The sequence below is a fragment of the Opisthocomus hoazin genome, chromosome 23 (assembly GCF_030867145.1).
Source record: "Opisthocomus hoazin isolate bOpiHoa1 chromosome 23, bOpiHoa1.hap1, whole genome shotgun sequence".
In the NCBI taxonomy this organism is placed as follows: domain Eukaryota; kingdom Metazoa; phylum Chordata; class Aves; order Opisthocomiformes; family Opisthocomidae; genus Opisthocomus; species Opisthocomus hoazin.
In genome coordinates, this window is record NC_134436.1 from 4,461,950 (window position 1) to 4,483,336 (window position 21,387).

Below are 21,387 nucleotides of genomic sequence, written 5' to 3' on the forward strand. Positions count from 1 at the left end.
CGTGAAGGGTTACTGGAAGACACGAAAGGTGTGTTTTCCTGACTCCTCCTCTTTTAATGTTCACATCTGAAGAAGCTGGTTCCATGACAATGTCTGTTATGAAGATGAAAGAGTGTCATAAAAGTTGTTTCCTGCTTGACGAAGTCTGTGGGTGGCTGCATGTGAAGTAGTACTGGAGGGAACGGGGGATGTGTTTTCCTGATTGCCCGTCTTTTTAGGCTGACTTATTCAAAACGGAGCTGAACGTGCACGGATTCTAAAATACATGCTACGGCATGAGCCATACGAGGGTGGGAGGGAAGAAATTCAAGGTGCAAGGTTAGAAGTAAGGAGGGGCAGACTGACCCTGTGCAGATGTTCCCTGACCCGGTCTCTCCCATATGACAGCCTCTCTTTTATTTTTAGAACCTTGGTGTTTCTTCTCTGAAGTGTAGTGAGCAGGGAAATGTGTCTGCCTTCTTCTCATGGGGAATGTACAGATAACCTAAGATATGAAGTCCGTGATGTGATGGTGGTGCTTGTTGAAGAGAAATTGTCTGGGCAGCTGGCCCTGAGATGATAAGTGCTTGTAAATTACAAGGGTTGAAGAATACGATACAGGTTGTATAGGGTTAGAGTGCTGAGTCCTGGGTGCTATTCATGAGGGGCTGTTGAAAGACAGAAGAGACACTTTTTCCCCTTTCCCTGTTCTACGCTAATCTGTAGTATCACACAAAATCGTGAGTTTCATCTTCAAGCAAGCTTCACTAGAACATGTTAGTCGAGCTGTGTTGGAAGACCTGGGAGGTTCTTCCTGTGTGTTTGCCTGTTGTCGTTAATTCTTAACTAACAGCTTAATTATGTACTTCTGACAAATGAGATAAATGAGCTTTGGGAAGAGACAGCTGTGTATTCATTCCCTACTAAACACCTGAAATATGTACCATCTCTGTAAGCCATAATCTAGAATACTACTTTGTGATCCCTTCCTCTCTGCATGTGTTAAATTCTTGCCTTGAATGTTGTGGTGAGCTAAAGGTGGGCTTTTGTGTCTGGTAATGTGTTGAAGATCACATCTGTTACAGGCCTCTGGCTGCAGGTAGTGCCTGAGCCTGGTGCTTGTACTGGAGGACAGCAGAGACAACAGGTGTGTTCAGTGTGACCAGGTAAATGATCTGCTCAGCCTGGTGGCAGTAATGAAAGAGGAAGTAGAGAGGTTAAGGAACATCAGGGAATGTGAGAGGGAGATTGACTGGTGGAGCTGCACCCTGCCATCCCTGAGGCCAAGGCAGCAGGGTTGCCTAGGATGAGTCAGTCAGCCCCTGGTATTATGACTGCCCCAGCTAAGAAAAAAAGAAGGGTAATTTTATAGGTTATACCCTAGTGAAGGGAACAGAGGGCTCAATATGCCGACCAGACCCATCCCACAGGGAAGTCTACCGCCTCCCTGGGGCCCGGGTTAGGGATATTGCTAGGAAGGTCCCTGGTCTGGTGCGGCCCTCTGGTTATTACCTGCTGTTGGTAATGCAGGTTGGCAGTGGATGAGGTCGCGGAGAGAAGTCCCAAGGCCATCAAAATGGACTTCAGGACACTGGGGTGGTTGGTTGAAGGATCAGGGGCACAGGTGGTGTTTTCTTCAGTCCCATCAGTGGCAGGGAAGAGCACTGAAAGGGGCAGGAAAACTCACCTGATTAACAGGTGGCTCACAGACTGCTGCCATTGGTGGAATTTTGGTTTCTTTGATCATGGCGAGATTTACACGGCACTGGGCCTTCTGGCAACAGACAGAGTCTATCTGTCTCCAAGAGGAAAAAGGATCCTTGCCCACGAGCTGGCAGGGCTCATCAAAAAGGCTTTAATCTAGGTTTCAAGGGGGAAGGGGATACAATCAGGCTCACTGGAGATGAGCCCAGAGTTGCATGCCAGGATTCGGGGTGAGATTGATAGCCTAGCTCAAGTGCATCTACACCTAAGCATGTAGCATGGGCAATAAACAGGAGGAGCTGGAAGCCATTGTAGAGCAGGACAGCTATCATTTGATGACCATCACAGAAATATGGTAGGATGACTCTCATGACTGGAGTGCTGCGATGGATGGCTATAAGCTCTTCAGAAGCAACAGGCAAGGAAGAGAGGCAGTAGGGTGGTGCTGTATGTTAGGGACTGCTTGGATTCTGTAGAGCTTGATGATTGTGATGATAAGATTGAATGTTATGGGTAAAGATGAGAGGGAAAGCCAACAATGCAGACATCCTGCTAGGTATCTGCTATAGACCATCCAACCAGGATGAAGAGGTAGATGAAGTTGTCTACAAGAGGCTGGCAGAAGTCTCACAATCGCTAGCCCTTGTTCTCTTGGGGGACTTCACCTTACCGGACATCTGGTAAAAATACAACACAGCAGCGAGGAAACAGTCTAGGAGGTTCCTGGAGTGTGCGGAAGACAACTTCCTGACACAGCTGGTAAGTGAGCCTACCAGGGGAGATGCTAGACCTGCTGTTTACTAACAGAGAAGGACTGGTGGGGAATGTGTTGGGCGGAGGCTGTCTTGGGCTTAGTGAAGATGAAATGATATGGTTCTCATATTGAGGTGAAGTTAAGAGGGGGGCCAGCAATACCACCACACGGAATTTTGGAGGGCAGACTTTGGCCTGTTCAGGACACTGGTTGAGAAGGTCACTTGGGAGAGGGTGCTGAAGGGCAAAGGCGTTGAGGCAGGCTGGACATACTTCAAGGAGGAAGTCTTAAAGGCACAGGAGGACGCGGTCCCTATGTGCTGCAAGACGAACCAGCAGGGAAAAAGACTGGCCTGGCTGAACAGGCAGCACTTGCTAGGTCTCAGGAAAAAAAGGAGAGTCTGCCACCTATGGAGCAGGTAACTCAAGAGGAGTCCAGGGGTCTCGTTAGGTCTTGCAGAGAAGAAAGGCAAAAGCCCAGCTACAACTCAGGCTGGCCACTGATTAAAGGAGAACAAAAAATAGTTTTACAAGTACATCAACAAAAAAAGGAGGGCCAAGGAGAGTCTCCAACACTTATTGGATGCGAGGGGGAATATTGCCAGCAAGGATGAGGAAAAGGCTGAGGTCCTTAATGCTTGCTTTGCTTCAGTCTTTACGTCAGACCCCAGTGCTGGAAGATAGGGAAGAAGAGCAGAATAAACCTCCAATAATCAAAGAGGAAGCAGTTAACTACATGCTATGCCACCTGGACATTTACAAGTCTATGGGGCCGGATGGGATCCACCCAAGAGTGCTGAGGCAATTGGCGGACGATTTGGCCAAGGCAATCTCCATCTTCTATGAGCAGTCCTGGCTAACAGGGGAGGTCCCAGATGACTGGAGGATCACCAGTGTAACGCGCATCTACAAGAATGGCCGGAAGGAGGATCCTGGGAAATACAGGCCTGTCAGCCTGACTCCGGTGACAGGCAAGATTATGGAGCGATTCATCCTGAGTGCACTCACCAGGCATGTAAAGGACAACCAGGGGATCAGGCCCAGCCAGCATGGGTTCATGAAAGGCAGGTCCTGCTTCACCAACCTGATCTCCTTCTATGACCGGTTGACCCACCTAGTGGATGAGGGAAAGCCTGCAGGTGTCATCTACCTGGACTTTAGTAAGGCCTTGGACACTGTTCCCCACAGTATCCTCCTGGAGAAACTAGCTGCTCATGTTTTGCATGGGTGTACTCTTTGCTGCATAATGAACTGGCTGAATGGCCGAGCGCAGAGAGTGGTAGTGAATGGAGTTCAATCCAGCTGGCAGCTGGTGATGAGTGGTGTTCTCCAGGGCCCAGTTTTGGGTGTGGTCTTCTTTAACATCTTCATCAATGATCTGGATGAGGAGACTGAGTGTTCCCTCAGTAAGTTTGCAGATGACACCAAGTTGGGCAGGAGTGTTGGTCTGCTCAAGGGTAGGAAGGCTCTGCAGAGGGATCTGGACAGGCTGTATCGATGGGCCGAGGCCAACGGTATGAGTTTCAACAAGGCCAAATGGTGGGTCCTGCACTTGGGTCACAACAACCCCATGCAACACTACGGGCTTGGGGAGGAGTAGCTGGAAAGCTGCCCAGCAGAGAAGGACCTTGGGGTGCTGGTCCACAGCCGGCTGAACATGAGCCAGCAGTGCGCCCAAGTGGCCAAGAAGGGCAACGGCATCCTGGCTTGTATCAGGAACAGTGCAGCCAGCAGAAGTAGGGAGGTGATCGTGCCACTGTACTCGGCAGTGCTGAGGCCACACCTCGAGTACTCTGTCCAGTTTTGGGCCCCTCACTACAAGAAAGACATTGAGGTGCTGGAGCATGTCCAGAGAAGGGCAACGAGGCTGGTGAGGGGTCTGGAGAAGAAGTCTTAGGAGGAGCGGCTGAGGGAACTGGGGCTGTTTAGTCTGGAGAAGAGGAGGCTGAGGGGAGACCTCACTGCTCTCTACAACTACCTGAAATGAGGTGGTAGTGAGGCAGGTGTTGGTCTCTTCTACCAGGTAACTAGCGATATGACGAGAGGCAATGGCCTCAAGTCGCGTCAGGGGAGGTTTAGATGAGATATTAGGAAAAATTTCTTTACTGAAGGAGTGGTCAGACATTGGAATAGGCTGCCCAGGGAGAAGGTTCAGTCACCATCCCTCGAGGTGTTTATAAAACATGTAGATGTGGCATTTCGGGATATGGTTTAGTTGGCATGGTTAGTTGGGCGGATGGTTGGACTTGATGATCTTAGAGGTCTTTTCCAACCCAAGATTCTATGATTTTATGATTTGTCTGAATGTCACATACATGTCGTTCATATTTACAGCTGTAAAGAGAAAGACTTTCACAGACATGTTTCCTTACTGTGTTACTGGAAGAAAGCTCTTGCTTGTCACATAGAGACGGTGGACATCAAGTATTGTCCATAATAAGGAGAAGTTATCTGTGCAGCTTTTCTTTTAAAGGAGTACATTAGGCATTTGGAAGGTCAATGACTATTCCCAGGCTTCTGTGGTGGACTACATAAACCGAGGATGATGGAGTCTCAGTTTTGGACATCACAGTGCTCAGATTCCAACTGGCCAAGTGGTGGGTTCATCACTTTGCTTTCCTGTTGCATGATGTTTTCCATGAAAGGTAGTTCATGAGCACAGCTGTACACTTTACATGCACATTTGCGAGTCACCCATCTTCCAAGTTGCCCAGTGTGCTGAAGTAGGGTGGTGGTGTCTCTGAGGTGATACTTTGATGCCAGAGTCTTTACTAGATCTGCATTTCACTTATGCACTTGAGAACATTTTGTGTTTCCTCATTTCAGTAGTATGGACAGAAAAATCTCATTGCATGCTTCCCTGTTGTGACCCTTGTTCTCTGTAAGGAGAAGTGGTGTGCACAACATTTCTGATAGACATTTGATGTCTTTCTACAAAGTTAGTTTCCCTGTTGGGTGATGGTTATGGTCATCTGTGTGACCCCTTTAGTAGGCATGGTGGTGTTGGGTTCGTGATTGGATATTATGATCTTAGAGGTCTTTTCCAACATATGATTTTTACTTGACAAACTGTGGCTGTGGTCTTTGTTGTGAGCATCTCTGTGAGCCTCATGTGCACTTTTTACCACCTACATACCCTCCTTGTGTACGTACTACTGTTAACATAATCTGAAATGTTAAGCTGTGACTCCTTCACTTCTGCGGGTTTCCCATTCTTGCTGCTAAAGGCAAGCTCTAAAGCTGGGCCTCTTTGTGGCTGGTAACTTACAATAGTTAAAAGATCTCCTATAGTTCTTCGGCTGAGGAAGCAGTTTCCATCTGTCCCTTGAAGGTGTTCAGCCGCCGAGACAATGACTTTGTTGATAGACTTCTGTTTGCCTAAGATGTCACTGAATGAAATGCTCTTTTGCCCGTGGCTGACATATGGCTGAAATATTGGCTGTTGTCCATGGTTCACATGACTGTGAACTCAGAGCAAGGAAGGTGAGAGGCTGGCTTGGAACTGGAACAATACGTGGCTCAGTGTGGATTTGGCTGAGGAATGGAAACAAATTTTTAGCAGGGCCTGGTGTGATAGAACAAGGGGTAATGGTTTTAAACAAACACAGGTTAAATGTAAGTTAGCTATAAGGAAGAAATTTTTTACTACACAGGTGCTGAAAAACTGGAAAAGGTTGCTCAGAGAGGTGGTAGATGCCCATGCCCAGAAACATTCAAAATCAGGTTAGACAGGGCTCTGAGCAATTTGATCTAGTTAAAGAAGTCCCAGACCCTTGCAGGAGTGTTGGACTAGATGACCTTTAAATGTCCTTTCCTACTCAAAGTATGCCATGACTCTATGATTCTTTGATTCTATGATAGTGGTTTGATTTCATGGCTGGTGCCAAGACCTGTGCCATTCAGGCTCTGATCCTGGATTCCCTGTCCTGAAAGACAATGGCAGTCCTCCAGTCATAAAGTATTTGCACAATATCCCCATGTAGAATGATGATGCATGGGTGGAAGAGCTCATAATTCCTGTGTGAAACCTCCTTTATCTATCCATGTTTCCCTGTAACATTGTGATGCAGAGGTTCTTCATAGCGGTAATTACACTTTCTTTCAGACTTTTGTCTCCTGGAAGGTCATGGTTCATCTTCCCCATTTCTGGGTACTGCTTTTGCATTCGATGCTGTGCTTGTTTTTTTGCGCAAATAATTACTTCAGCCACACAAGACAGAATTTTAAGTGAGACGAAAATGAAGGAGAAGCTAATAGACAATCTGCTGTAACTTCCCTGAAGGCTTAGCTTTAGAAAGAGGCCCGTGATAAGGCGTTTAACATTACGGCTTCAGAGTTGAGGGAGATTAGCAGGCCACGTATTGGAAAAATTACTGAGAGCTGTTGACCATTTTTTAAATGAAACCCTCTGCAATGTAGTCCAGAGGAAGAAACTTTCTCTTCTAATGCTTCCTTGCCTTGCTTGTCTGATTTCTGTTTTTCTTGTCCTGGCTTCCTGTGTATGTAGGTTTACTTGTAATTAACAGCAAAGCTTTGCTTAGGGATGCGTCGTGTGTTTGTACCTTTTGCTCATGCTGCAGTGGGAGTGAAAGGCAGGAGATGTGAGGGTATCTTTATGTTCTGTTGTTGCCAGGGGTACAGATGTAAAGGATACCTTAGTAGAAGCCGCATCTCTGTGGAACAGCAAGTGTGATAAAAGAGAGAAGGAGATTCACCCTAAGTTATTAGTTTGATGACCCATGCCCTGTTGGATCACCGCCCCTCCTTTAGTTCAGGCATGCTATCATTCGTGTGCTTTAGTATGTCCTAATGCCAATATGCTTTTCATTTCTTGCTCAGCAATGTTACTCATAGAATTGGTCTATTAGACACACACAGGTATTTTCACTGTGAATGGCTTATTAGTTGAAAGTTTTTCTAAAACTCTATCATTCGCTGCTTTACTCATCCCTCTAGTCTTACAACACAGAGTTTTCATTTAACATTCAATATCTGAAATGCGTGTAAGCAGTACCTTAGTAGTGCAATCACAAACACTGTGGAAGAGTGAGATTCAATGTAAATACCTGCTCAGTATGGGCAGGAGGCCCTCTTGTAGGTGTCTCTCCATGTGAAGTGCAGTGTGGTTACTTCTTTGTGAGAATAGTCTTGTTGGCATGAAGAGCCCGTTCTCATAGCAACTTTGTGGCCAAGTACTCATTTTCTAATAACTGCTAGCGTGGAAGAAGCTTGTGAAGGAGAAACTGAGTCCTGTAGTCCGTGCCTTTGTAACTTTTGAGGGAGTAGCGAGAGTGGCATCACCGGGAAGTGAGTTATCACCAGGACCCTGTGAGTGAGCACAGCAGTCATCCACGGATGCATCTCTTGTTTGGAGAAATAGGAGTTCTAGGAAATTCTGCGGTACCTGTAATTTCCAAACTTGTGATCTGTGTAGCACTTGGAATCATTCATCTGGTCATCATGTGCCCTGCTCTCTCCATGGTGATGGATTAAGTTTTGATAGTTTGCAGAGAGTCTTGCACTCCATGCGTTCCTTTGACTGTTGTTGAGAGGAGGTGTTATGGTGCAGACAGGCACCACGGAGTATCAAGCATTTTTCATAGGCGCTGCACTCAGAGGGTTTTATGCTGTCCATTTTCAGACCACTCCAGGCCTGGACTGGTCTGTGTATCATTGGAGAAAAATACACATTGCTATGTTTGTGTCATCGGCAAACTGCCTTCTCTGGCACTGCCCTTCTGACTTTTCACCTCATGAATTTTTTCCCTTCTTTTTTCTACAAGTCTCTGACTATCCTGGGAAAGGTAGCTGACATGTCGCATACACCTCGGACATCACCACGGGGGACTACAGCTATCCTCTTTACAGTTTTCTAATAGCACACTGGTAATGGAAGGATCCTGGGAGCATGGGTACCTTTCTGCCACCCGTCCATGTTCTTACATCTACTTACTTATCCCGTTCCCTGAAAAAAACCAATCTTGAGAAAAAGCCTTGAACAGGTCTCTGTTCCTAGTTCTAGAGCAAGAAGTTGTGGTCATCTCCGGGATTTGTAAACTGGGAGCATGTACTGATACTGCTGCTGTAGAGAGTAAGGCTCGCCACGTTCTCCCGGTCTCACTCATTCTGGGAAGCACATAAAATGAAAGGGCTATAAAGAGAATATTCTCAAAGATAACGGCAGGTTTGGCGATTCCTTTCTACAATAGCTTCTCCTCTGAAGTACCTTGTAGCTGCTGCTTCTCAGAGCTCGCAGAAACGAAATAAAAGACCTAGGAAAAGACAACCCGCAGCAACAGCAGAAGCTGTTGGAATATGTCAGACATTTGCTGTACCGTGGACCTGCTTGTACTTACCCGTGCCCACCTGCGCTCTGCTGTACGAAGTCTGGGGCTCCTCCACCGCTCGGTAACACGTTCCCCAGCCAGACTCTCCATTTCCAGTGCTGAGCGCAGCTGCTTGGTTCGCCTTTCCGCGGGTACGAGAGAACTCGCCAAACCGGAAGCCGACTCGCGCTTTTCCGTAGCCGATGGCGCCGACTCCCGGCAGCTGCTGACCGTGCGGCTCGGGGCGCAGAGACCGAAGCGCCGCACGGCATCACCGGCTGCGGTGGCGTCGCGGCGCCTCCGGGTGCCGCTGTTGGCCGACGCGGAGCGGCGCTGGAGCCGCAGCTGCAGCCGGAGCCGGAGCCGCGTCCTGCCCCGCAGGCTGCTCGCTCGTCCGGCGCCGGCCAGAGCGGCAGCGGCGCGGGCAGCAGAGGCGAGCGGCGGCGCGGCGCGGGGAGCAGCGGCGTCCGAGGCGGCGGCCGCTGCGCTCATTGCGGAGAGCGGCTGGAAGGGAGGGAGGGCAGCGGCGGGAGCGAGGAGCGCGGCGAGCGCTGGCGACAATGGCGGGCAGGCAGAGGCAGAGCCGGCGGCGAGCAGGCGGGCGAGCGCTGCTGGCCGCGTTGGTGCTGGGCTTGTGCTGCCGGGCGGCGCCGGAGCGGATCCGCTACGCCATCGCCGAGGAGCTGGGCCGAGGCTCGCTGGTGGGGCCGCTGGCGCGGGACCTGGGGCTGAGCCCGGCGGAGCTGCCGGCACGCAAGCTGCGAGTGGCGTCTGCCGCTAAAAGGCAGCTGAAATACTTCTCGGTGAGCGAGGAGAGCGGGAACCTGTACGTGAGCGAGAGGCTGGACCGGGAGGAGATGTGCGGCGAGTCGGCGTCCTGCTCCGTCAGCTTCGAGGCGCTGCTGCAGAACCCGCTCAACGTTTTCCACGTCGAGGTGGCCATCCAGGACGTCAACGACAATTCACCGACCTTCAGCAAGGCTGCTCTCGACCTCGAGATCGGTGAATGGACTACGCCCGGTGCTCGTTTTCCTCTGGAGATGGCTCGAGACGCAGACGTGGGGGGCAACTCGCTGCTGACTTACCAGCTCAGCAGCAACCCGTCCTTCACTCTGGCTGTGAAGGAAAGCCCGGGTGGAAAGAAGCAGCCGGAATTAGTGCTGGAGCGAGCTCTGGACCGGGAGAAGCAGAGCTCCTTCCAGCTGGTGCTGACGGCAGTGGATGGCGGGGAGCCGATGAGGTCCGGGACTGTGCAGGTTCGCGTCAACGTGACGGACGCCAACGACAACGCGCCCGTGTTCAGTAAAAGCGTCTACGAGGCGCGAGTGCGGGAGAATCTGCCGGCGGGGTCGCTGGTGCTGCGTGTGCGAGCCACGGACGCGGACGCGGGCACCAACGGGCAGGTCTCGTACTCGTTCGGCAACGTCCCGGACGGCGTCCGCGCGTTGTTCAGCGTCGGCAGCGACAGCGGCGAGGTGAGGACGGTGGGGCCCCTCGATTTCGAGGAGAAGAGCAAATACAGCTTCGGCCTGGAGGCGAGGGACGGCGGCGGGCTCACGGCTCACTGCGAAGTGCAGATAGACATCACCGACGAGAACGACAACGCGCCCGAAATCACGATGTTGTCGGTGTCGAGCCCGGTGCCCGAGGACGCGCCGGCCGGCACCGTGGTGGCCCTCCTGCACGTGAACGACCCGGACTCTGGGGAGAACGGGCAGGTGTCGTGCGAGCTGTTGGGTGAGGCGCCGCTGTCGATCGTGTCGTCGCCGGGCGGCTCGTACAAGGTGGTGACGGCGAGCGCGCTGGACCGGGAGCAGGCGGCCGAGCACCGGGTGACGGTGGTGGCCAGGGACCGGGGCAGCCCGGCGCTGTCGAGCCGCACGGCGCTGGTGCTGGAGGTGTCGGACGTGAACGACAACGCGCCGGTGTTCGAGGAAGCCGCCTACAGCGCCTACATGGCGGAGAACAACGCGGCGGGCGCGCCGGTGGTGCGCGTGCGCGCGCGGGACGCGGACGCGGGCGCCAACGGGCGCGTGAGCTACTGGCTGGCGGGCGGCAGCGCGGGCGCGGCGCCGTACGTGTCGGTGGAGGCGCGGAGCGGCGCGGTGTACGCGCAGCGCTCGTTCGACTACGAGCAGTGCCGCGAGTTCGCGGTGGCGGTGCGGGCGCAGGACGGCGGGTCGCCGGCGCGGAGCTCGACGGCGACGGTGCGCGTCTTCGTGCTGGACCGCAACGACAACGCGCCGCGGGTGCTGTGGCCGGCGGCGGGGGCGGCGGAGCCGGGAGCGACGGGGTCGGGGTCGGTGTCGGCGGCGTTCGAGGTGGTGCCGCGGTCGGCCGAGGCCGGGTACCTGGTGGCCAAGGTGGTGGCGGTGGACGCGGACGCGGGGCGCAACGCGTGGCTGTCGTACGAGCTGGTGCAGGCGGCGGAGCCGGCGCTGTTCCGCGTGGGGCTGCACAGCGGCGAGGTGCGCACGGCGCGGGCCGTGTCGGAGAGGGACGCGGCGAAGCAGCGACTGGTGGCCGTGGTGAAGGACCACGGGCAGCCGGCGCTGTCGGCCACGGCCACGCTGCACGTGGTGCTGGCCGAGAGCTTGCAGGAGGCGCTGCCGAAGCTGAGCGAGCGGGCGGCGGGCGCCGACTCGCCGGCGGAGCTGCAGTTCTACCTGGTGCTGGCGCTGGCGCTCCTCTCCGCCCTGTTCCTGCTGAGCGTGGCGCTGGCCGTGCTGGCGCGGGTGCGCCGGGCCGGGCCGCCCGCCGTCCTGCGCTGCCTGGGCGCGCAGCGCTTCTCGGTGGCCGGCGCCGCCTTCCCGGCCGACTTCTGCGAGGGCACCTTGCCCTACTCCTACAACCTGTGCGTGGCGCCGGGCCGCGCCGTGGCCGACGGCGCTTGGCTGCCGCCGCCGCTGCCCAGCCTGCCCGCGGAGGAGCTGCTCGGCGGGGAGACCTGCGCGAAGCCGAGCCCGAGCAGCAGCGCCGGCGCGGGACAGCCGCCCGCCCACCCCGACGCACCGCAGGTCGGTAAGCCCGCGCGGTCCTTCTCTCGGCGCCTTCCCTAACCTCGGGCTGGCGGTACTGGGCTGTTGCGCCTTCTGTGTCTGCTTTGGCGGCTAGTGCCGACCTGTGTTCCCAGGGACGGATGAATTAATCCGTTAACGTTTCTTTTTCGGCAGCAGGCAGTGCGAAACGGCACGTGCTGCCTGATCCGCTGTCAGCCGTGTCGGCTCGGCGGAGAGGCTCTTGCCGTTCATCTTGTGCTGGATGAAATGGCCCAAGCGTGATGAACCTCTTCGGTGTAACGAGCTGTGCTGATGCTGGTCATCCACCAGGCAAAAAAGTTGTTTGCAAAACCTGTCCTGTCCAAAATGGTCTGTTTAGTAAGGGTGACCACGTGTCTTCGCTGTGCAGAATGGCATCCTTGGACCTTTCTGGAACTCCGTCCTCTTTCTCCTCAGTTTCCCCAGTGGGTGGTGTGGGTGGGAAGTGCTGATCCACGTGCCCGTGAAGGAATGAAAGAAGGAACGGGGTAAGCCCCTTCCACTCAGAGCAGGCAGTGGGCGCTTCTTGGTTCATCGGCGGTCACAGGTTCGGTTGAGTTGGGAAGTTCTGACTCTGAGACTTGTCTGAAGTGTTAGTAACAGTGCAGGCGGATCCTTCATGTGTACAAAGAGATCTGCTAATTCTACAGGACGCGGTCGGTGAAACATGGTTGACGCCTGTTGTTGTTGTTTCATTCCTGAGTGTTTTTTCCCAAAGCGATGGTCTTTGTTTGGCAGCTGAACACATCCCCGTTGCTTAATGCTGTTTGGTGTCGGACTTCCAAAGGAAACGGGCATGAGGCTCCATGAACCGAAAAGTTAGAGATTTCTCCTCTGCCGTGTGCCCTCTCATCTTTTTGGGGAAGGCTGCTGCAAAATGGCAACTATTTCTCATTTCTTCTTCCATTCTGGGTGGTATTTTTTACTGTTCCAGAGTTGTTTTTTCTACAGAAGTTAAGGCGTAGAATGGGATTGCAAAAAGAAAACCAAACCCCAGAAGCAATTCGTGTTTTGTATTTTAGAGCCCGGCTTCTTTTTCTATTCCTATAGCGTTTAACTGTAAGGGTTTGCTTTATGCGTGAGTCTCTGTTCTGTAATGGACCCGCCAACAGAGAGTGCGTGTGCATGACTGCCTGGTGCTGAGTTACTCCAGAATGTAGTCGCAGTATCCTTCCATTTTGCTGCGCATGTTCCATGAAGAAGGGGGGCGGAGTTTGAGGAGCGGACTTTCACTGCTCGAGGGCGGCTTTTTTACTATGCTAATTAGGATAGTTCACTCACAGCTCAAGTAGTCTTCCTTTGATCAGCAGTTTTCTTTCGTTTTGCACCCATTTTTGTACCTTTTAATTGCAAATGTGGCTCTTTAAGGCTACCGTACTAGTCCTTATCAGTTCCTTCTGGCTGCACGAGGCGTATAATGGGGATTCCGAGAAAAACAACCCAAAACAAAAACAACAACAGCAATAACAAACCCCAAACAATCCGCGCCTTATTTTTCAGAGCCTGTTTTCTTCTCCTATTCCTTTTTTGCATGTTTTGTTTCTCTGTTATACGTTTTGCCTTTTATTTCACGTCTGCGCAGAGATAGGTGGGAGGTGATGACTCCATAAAGCTAGCACACTTTGGCTAATTCGCGGTAAATATTTACACATTTCGAGCAACAGTTACCAGTACTTTTCCATTTTCGCTAAAACACCCTCTTTCCCATTGGTCCTTACATGTCTCGTTTCCCTGTGAAGTCGGAGTATTACTCTTTTCTGCTGCGCATGTTCCATGGAGAAGGGGTTTTTCTTGGTAGCGGGCTTTCACTACTCGAGGGCTCTTTTTGTTATGGTGCTAATTAGGATAGTTCACTCAGAGCTCAAGTAGTCTTCCTTTGATCAGCAGTTTTCTTTCGTTTTGCACCTGTCTTAGTACCTTAATTACAACTGTGGCTCTTTAAGGCTACCGTGCTATTCCTTATCAGTTGCTTTTGTTCTTTTGCTGTCCTCCTTTTACTTGTTTGATATCACCGGCACCTTCCCCCCCCTTTCTCAGCTGCAACAGCGATAAGGGTCGGCGGAGGGGAGGAGGCCAAGGGGAGGTTAAATTCTTTCCTTCTAGCTTTCAGGGATCCGTTGAGACCCGCTTACTCAGGCATCAGTTTCTCCCTTGCCTCGTGCCCTCCCACCTCATAGTGGAAGGCTGCTGCAGAAATGGCAGCATTGGTTGGATGGGTCAGGTTTTTTCGGAGCTTTATTTCCTTGTTTTCTGATTTTGTGTTCCATGCTGGGTGGTAATTTCCTCTTGTTTACCGTTCCTCATCTGTCTTTTCTACAGAGGCATAGAACGAAACCTAAAAAGCAAAATCACGTTTTGTTTTTCTGAAGTAGTCCTGTTTTTCTGTCCCTTCCCCCCTCGAAGTTGTGCCTTGTGCTAGTCGGGAGAGTTTAACGCTAAGGGTGTGCTACATGCTAGTTGGGTTATTTTTGTAATGGACCCCTGAACGGAGAGTACGTGTGCATGGCTGCATAGGTACTCTAAAATGGAGCACGAAATTCTAGGTGTAAGCACGGCCTGTTGTGTGTAAGGCTAAAAAAAACTGTTCCGAAGTGATTGCTGGATAAATGGAGGCTGATTCAGGGCAGCCTCCGATGTGCAGAGGAACAGGAACAAAGTGAAGAGTGAAGGGCAGCCCCTGTACTGCTGGAGTCGGGGACTGACCGTTTCGACTGTTGGTGAGCAGTGCCCTACACCATAACTCTGTATTGATCTGGAGAAAAGGCGAGGGAAAAGCCATTCAAGCACGAATGCTAAAACCAGCTGTGCAATTCGTGATGAAGATCGTGCTTTTTGACTAATGGAATAAGGTTCATAATAAGCTGCAGGACCTCTTTTAGTCTACATGTATCGCCGTCACCCCTATATACCTACAGTACAGCACCATTGCCACTTCATTTTACTGTGCGGTAGAAACACCACGCGCATAGGAGGCCCCTGCCTGCTTCCTCCTGGTCGTGATCGGGTTCTTCCTGGCGCCTGGGCTGCTGTAGTACCATCAGTGCGAAGGGACCAAGTGGCCTCCAGCCTGTCACAGGGGGTGGGTGGGAGAGAATGATTTTGGAGCAGTAGCGGAGCCTCCTCCTCTGCTGTGTTCCCAGGAAGGTCTCCTGGGGAGAAATCCCCGAGTCCAAGGCAGGTGCCTGAGCAGCCCCACCTCTTCAGCAGCTGAACGGGCTTAGAGGATTCGTGTCCCAGTTTCAGTGGACTGACACCACCTTCTTCTGCCTTTCAATGTCTCATCTCAGTCATTGGTGGTGGAGTACTTCATTTAGATTTTCTTCCGTATGAAATGAAGTATTTAAAGAAAAGTTCCTGCCGCTTGGGTTAATCAGCGTGATCCTCAGGTTGTCCGTGGGGCGAAGGTGTGTGTCTGATTGTCACCTTTAGTATCTCATAGCCTGTTTTCTTTTGCTATCCTGATATAAGTCATTCCAGAACAACGGCTACAGAAATGCGTGTTGTTCATTATTCCTTTCGACTAATGGGATATGACTAATAATATTCTACACAATAAAATAAGATAGAATTAACGTACAGAGAAATAGTACTTTACATACAAAAAAACTTACTTTATATACATCGCCATCAAAACTGTATGTCTGTAGTAAGGCACCATTTAATATAACTTTTCCCATGCGGTAGAAACACCACGGCCACGGGAAGCCTCTGCCCTCTTCCTCCTGGTCGTGACCAGCTCAGGCATCAAAGAAGAGCTCGGCTGGAGAAAAGGCAGCGCAGGACATGAGCGCCGGGCAGGAACCGAGGTCTGCGTGGCGAGTGTGGCGTGGGCGCGAGCTGTGCGTGGGCAAGGCAGGGCGGGCAGCGCTCGGCAGCGCTCGGTGCCTGCAATGCCGGGAGGAGGCTGCGGGCGCCGCTGTTGACCGAGGAGGAGCGAGAGGAAGGCCGGAGCGCTGCAGGCAGCCCCGCCCGCTGCGGCCCGGCTCGCTCGCTCGCTGGCTGGCTGGCTCGGCGACCGGGCGCTGTGCGAGCGTCCCCGCGGTGCGGAGCCGGGCTGCAGCGAGGCGGAGGGGCCGGCAGCGGCGAGCCGGGGCCGGAGCCGGATCGACAGCGGGAGCCGGAGCCGCACCCGGAGCCGTCTCGCCGGGCGCTGGCGGGGAGCTGCTGCCGGCGGTGTTGCGGTGCCGGCGGGGCCGCGGCGGCGATGTGCGCGGCGGGGAGGCGGCGGGGCCGGCGGGAGCGAGCCCTGCTGTGGTGCGTCCTGGTGGCGGCGTGGGAGGCGGCGTGGGGGCAGCTGCGCTACTCGGTTCCCGAGGAGATGCCGAAGGGCTCGTTCGTGGGCGACGTGGCCAAGGACCTGGGGCTGCAGCTGCCGGCGCTCCGCGATCGAGGCGTCCGCATCATAGACAGAGGTAGGACGCAGTATTTCGCTCTGCACGGGAAGACGGGACATCTAGTGACGGCGGAGAGGATAGACAGAGAGCAGCTGTGCCGGCTGGTGGAGAAATGCGTGCTGCGCTGTGAGGTGATAGTGGAGGGGGAAATGAAGTTTCACGAAATAGAAGTGGAGATCATGGACATTAACGATAACGCGCCCACCTTCAAGGAAGTTGAGCTGGAGGAGAGAATAAGCGAGACGACAACGCCGGGGTCGCGGTTTCCCCTGGCCGAGGCTCACGACCCGGACGTGGGACCGAATTCGCTGCAGAGCTACGAGCTGAGCGGCGACGAGCACTTCTCGCTGGCCGTGCAGCCGGGTCCCGGCGGCGATCGGCGTCCCGAGCTGGTGCTGGCGAAGGCGCTGGACCGGGAGGAGGCGGCGTTTCACGAGCTGGTGCTGAGGGCGAGCGACGGTGGCGAGCCGTCGCGGACGGGCACGGCGCGGATCCTCGTGGCGGTGCTGGACGCGAACGACAACGCGCCCGTGTTCAGCCAGGCGGAGTACACGGTGCGTGTGCCGGAGGACGTGCCCGTGGGCTCCGTCCTCGTCACCCTCTCGGCCACCGACGCCGACGAGGGCATCAACGGGCACGTGAAATACTCCTTGAAGAAAGCGACGGACATGCCATTGGGGATTTTCCATCTGGACTCTGAGACGGGAGCGATCACTCTGGTGCGGAGCCTTGACTTCGAGGAAGGCAACTCCTACGAACTGGAGGTGCAGGCAAGGGACGGCGGCGGTCTTTTCGACACGGCCAAAGTCACGATCACCGTCACAGACGTCAACGACAACGCGCCCGAATTGACAGTGTCGTCTGCGCTGAAGGAGATCTCGGAGGACGCCCCGTCGGGGACGGTGGTGGCCCTGCTGCACGTGCAGGACCGGGACTCGGGGGCGAACGGCGAGGTGCGGTGCTCGCTGGACGGGGGCGTCCCGTTCCGCCTGCGGAGCTCGCAGGGCAGCTACTACAGCGTGGTGACGGCGAGGGAGCTGGACCGGGAGGAGGTGTCGGAGTACAACGTGACGGTGCGGGCGGCGGACGGCGGGTCGCCGGCGCTGTGGAGCAGCGCGGTGCTGGCGCTGCGGGTGCTGGACGTGAACGACAACGCGCCGGTGTTCGCGGAGGCGAGCTACAGCGCCCGGCTGCCCGAGAACAACGCGGCGGGCGCGCTGGTGCTGACGGTGCGGGCGGCGGACGCGGACTGGGGGCAGAACGCGCGCGTGCGGTACCGGCTGTGGGAGGGGCGGGTGCGGGGCGCGCCGCTCTCGTCGTACGTGTCGGTGCAGGCGGAGACGGGCGCGCTGTACGCGCTGCGCTCGTTCGACTACGAGGAGGTGCGCGAGGTGGGGCTGTGGGTGCGGGCGGAGGACGGCGGCGCGCCGGCGCTGAGCAGCAACGTGTCGGTGCGGCTCGTGATCGTGGACGAGAACGACAACGCGCCGCAGGTGCTGTACCCGCCGCCGCCGCCGGCGCAGGGCTCGGGCTCGGGCTGGGGCTGGGGCTGGGCGGGCGTGGAGCTGGCGGCGCGCTCGGCGGAGGCCGGGGCGCTGGTGGCCAAGGTGGTGGCGGTGGACGCGGACGCGGGGCAGAACGCGTGGCTGTCGTACGAGCTGGCCAAGGCGACGGAGCCGGGGCTGTTCCGCGTGGGGCTGCACAGCGGCGAGGTGCGCACGGCGCGCGTGCCGCTGGCCCGCGACGCGGCGCGGCAGAGCCTGGTGGTGGTGGTGAAGGACCACGGGCGGCCGGCGCTGTCGGCCACGGCCACGCTGACGGTGGTGCTGGCCGAGAGCGTGGCCGAGCTGCTGTCGGAGCTGGGCAGCGCGGCGGCGGCGCCGGGCGAGCCGGCCGGCGGCCTGACGCGGTGGCTGGTGCTGGCCGTGGCGGCCGTGTCCTGCCTCTTCCTCGCCTTCCTGCTGCTGCTGCTGGCGCTGTGCCTGCGGCGCTGGCACCGCTCGCAGCTGCCGGCGGCGGGCAGCGGAGCCTTGCGCGGCGTCCCGGCCTCGCAGTTCGTGGGCATCGACGGCGTCCGCGCCTTCCTGCACTCCTACTCGCACGAGGTGTCGCTCACCGCCGACTCGCGCAAGAGCCAGCTCCGCTTGTCGGGCGGCAGCTGCTGCGACACCCTCCCGGCCCGGCCGCTGCCCGACGAGCCCGCGCCGCTGCTCGGGGAGGACCCTGCCGGCGCCCGCCGCGCGGACCCCGCCGCTGCCCCGGTGAGTTCCTCGGAATACGCTTTCTCCGCGGCGCTCCCCTCTGCCGCTTCCCTGCCCTTTCTCCCCCGCTCCGTGTTCCGTCTCCTGCGTAGGGAGCTTTAGTTCCAGGGAAGGTAAAGCCTGTCTTGGCAACATCCCGAGTGCCTGTTGCTCCTGCTCTGCGCAGGTGGACGTGGGATTGTGGCTCGGCGTTACAGCTGGTGTTGGGAGGCAGGAGAAGTGTGAGGCTACTTTTCTCTGGAGTTCTGTTCCAGCAGCACATTTTGTGGTTTTATCACGCCTCTACTGTGTTACACGCTGTTTGCTGACCCACTCTCTTCTGGAGGACAGTTGCTCTTCTGTTTTTACAACCTTGATGTTTCTTCTCTGAAGCGTAGTGTGTGCATACATCTGTCTTACTGCTTCATACAGAGAAGTGAAGACATCTCTAGGAAGTCCGTGAAGTGACAGTGTGAAAGTTGTGACTGTTTCAGAAAGTTCATGAAGGGTTACTGGAAGACACGAAAGGTGTGTTTTCCTGACTCCTCCTCTTTTAATGTTCACATCTGCAGGAGCTGGTAGCATGATGATGTCTCTTATCAAGATGAAAGGGTATCGTAAAGGTTCTTCTGTGGCTGCAAAGTCTGTGGGTGGCTGCGTGTGAAGTACTACTGGAGGAAACGGGAGATGTGTTTTCCTGATTGCCCGTCGTTTAAAATTGACTTCTTGAAAAAGGAGCTGGATGTGCCTTGAGTCTAAAATACATGCTATGGCAAGAGCCATATGAGGATGGGAGAGAAGAAATTCAAGGTGCAAAGTTAGAAGTAATGAGGGGCAGACTGACTCTGTGCAGATGTTCCCTGACCCAGTCTCTCCCACATGACAGCCCCTCTTTTATTTTTAGAACCTTGGTGTTTCTTCTCTGAAGTGTAGTGAGCAGGGAAATGTGTCTGCCTTCTTCTCATAGGGAATGTATAGATAATCTAACATATGAAGTCCATGGTGTGATGGTGGTGCTTGTTGAAGAGAAATGGTCTGGGCAGCTGGCCCTGAGACGATAAGTGCTTGTAAATTACAAGGGTTGAAGAATACGATATAGGTTGTATAGTCTTAGAGTGTCGAGTCCTGGGCGCTATTCATGAGGGGCTGTTGAAGCACACAAGAGACACTTTTTACCCTTTCCCTGTTCCGTGTTAGTGTGCAGTATCATGCAAATTTGTGAGTTTCATCTTCAAGGAAGTTTCACTAGAAGATATTAATTGAGCAGTCGTGGGGGTCCTGGGAGGTTCTTCCTGTGTGTTTGCACGTTGTCGGTAATTCTTAACTAACAGCTTAATTATGTACTTCTGACAACTGATATAAATGAGCTTTGGGAGGTGCCAACTGTGTATTCATTCCCTATTAAACACCTGAATTATGTACCCGCCCTAGAAACCATAATCTAGAACTCTACATTGTGATCCCTTCCTTTCTTCTTGTGTTGAATTGTTGCCTTGAATGTTGTGGTGACTAAAGCTGGACTTTTGTGTCTGGTAATGTGTGGAAGATCACATCTGTTACAGGCCTCTGGCTGCAGGGAGTGCCTGAGCCTGGCGCTTGTACTGGAGGACAGTAGGTACAACATCTGTGTTCGGTGCAACCAGGTAAATGATCTGCTCAGCCTGGTGGCAGAGATGAAAGAGGAAGAGCAGAGGTTAAGGAACATCAGGGACTGTGAGAGGGAGACTGACTGGTGGAGCCGCACCCTGCTGTCTCTGAGGCCAAGGCAGCAGAAAGTGGCACCACAAGAAGCAGAGAACCCCCTACCCTCTTGCCACCAAGCAGAAAGAGGGGACCTAGGAGACACAGGGGAATGGAAATGGGTCCCTGCTCGGGGCAGGAGGCGAATCCCCTCCTGGCCTCCCTCACCTCCCCACCTGCCCTTCAGCAACAGATACGGGGCTCTGGAATGTGAGGACCAGCTAAATGAGAATGTGGCAAAGGTCCATCCAGGGGGTTGCCTAGGATGAGTCAGTCAGCCCTTTGTATTATGAGTGCCCCAGCTAAGAAGAAAAGGAGGGTAATTGTCATAAGTTATACACTAGTGAAGGGAACAGAGGGCCTGATATGCCGACCAGACCCATCCCACAGGGAAGTCTACCGCCTCCCTGGGGCCCGGGTTAGGGATATTGCTAGAAAGGTCCCTGGTCTGGTGTGGCCCTCTCGTTATTACCTGCTATTGGTAATGGAGGTTGGCGGTGGATGAGATCGTGGAGAGAAGTCCCAAGGCCATCAAAAGGGACTTCAGGACACTGGTAGAAGGATCAGGGGCACAGGTAGTGTTTTCTTCAATCCCATCAGTGGCAGGGAAGAGCAGTGAAAGGGGCAGGAAAACTCACCTGATTAACAGGTGGCTCAGAGACTGGTGCCATCGGTGGAATTTTGGTTTCTTTGACCATGGGGAGGTTTACAAGGCACCGGGCCTGCTGGCAACAGATGGAGTCCATCTGTCTCAAAGGGGAAAAAGGATCCTTGCCCAGGAGCTGGCAGGGCTCATTGAAAGGGTTTAAACTAGGTTCGAAGGGGAAAGGGGATATCATCAGGCTCACTAGGGATGAGCCTAGGCATGGCAAGCCAGGGCTGGGGGTGAGATCGATAGCCCAGCTCAAGTGCATCTACACCAATGCATGTAGCATGGGCAATAAACAGGAGGAGCTGGAAGCCATTGTAAAGCAGGACAGCTATGAGATGGTCGCCATCACAGAAACATGGTGGGATGACTCTCATGACTGGAATGCTGCGATGGATGGCTATAAGCTCTTCAGAAGTGACAGCCAAGACAGGTGAGGCAGTGGTGTGGCACTGTATGTTAGGGACTGCTTGGATTCTATAGAGCTCGACAATTGTGATGACAATGTTGAATGCTTAATGGGTAAAGATGAGTGGGAAAGCCAACAAGGCAGACATCCTGCTA

At 54.3% G+C, this 21,387-nt stretch overlaps 2 protein-coding genes across 7 annotated transcripts in view; both read left to right on the plus strand.

Annotated features, from left to right (window-relative positions):
• LOC104338342 (protocadherin gamma-C5-like) overlaps positions 1-21,387 on the plus strand; it is a 168,859-nt gene that overhangs the window by 81,921 nt on the left and 65,551 nt on the right. Inside the window, exon 1 of one of the 6 annotated variants that reach the window (XM_075441922.1) lies at positions 9,240-11,779. The exons of the other annotated variants lie outside the window; for them this stretch is intronic. Coding sequence (XP_075298037.1) covers positions 9,323-11,779 — 2,457 coding nt within the window. The 5' untranslated portion in view covers positions 9,240-9,322. Of the gene's footprint in view, positions 1-9,239; positions 11,780-21,387 lie in introns of those variants that run through there. 6 annotated transcript variants of the gene reach the window in all.
• On the plus strand, positions 15,993-18,902 carry LOC142363987 (protocadherin gamma-A10-like). The gene is made up of 3 exons (XM_075441911.1): positions 15,993-18,455; positions 18,548-18,676; positions 18,786-18,902. Exons 1-3 carry the CDS (start codon positions 16,005-16,007, stop codon positions 18,900-18,902), a joined length of 2,697 nt encoding a protein of 898 aa, XP_075298026.1. The 5' UTR covers positions 15,993-16,004.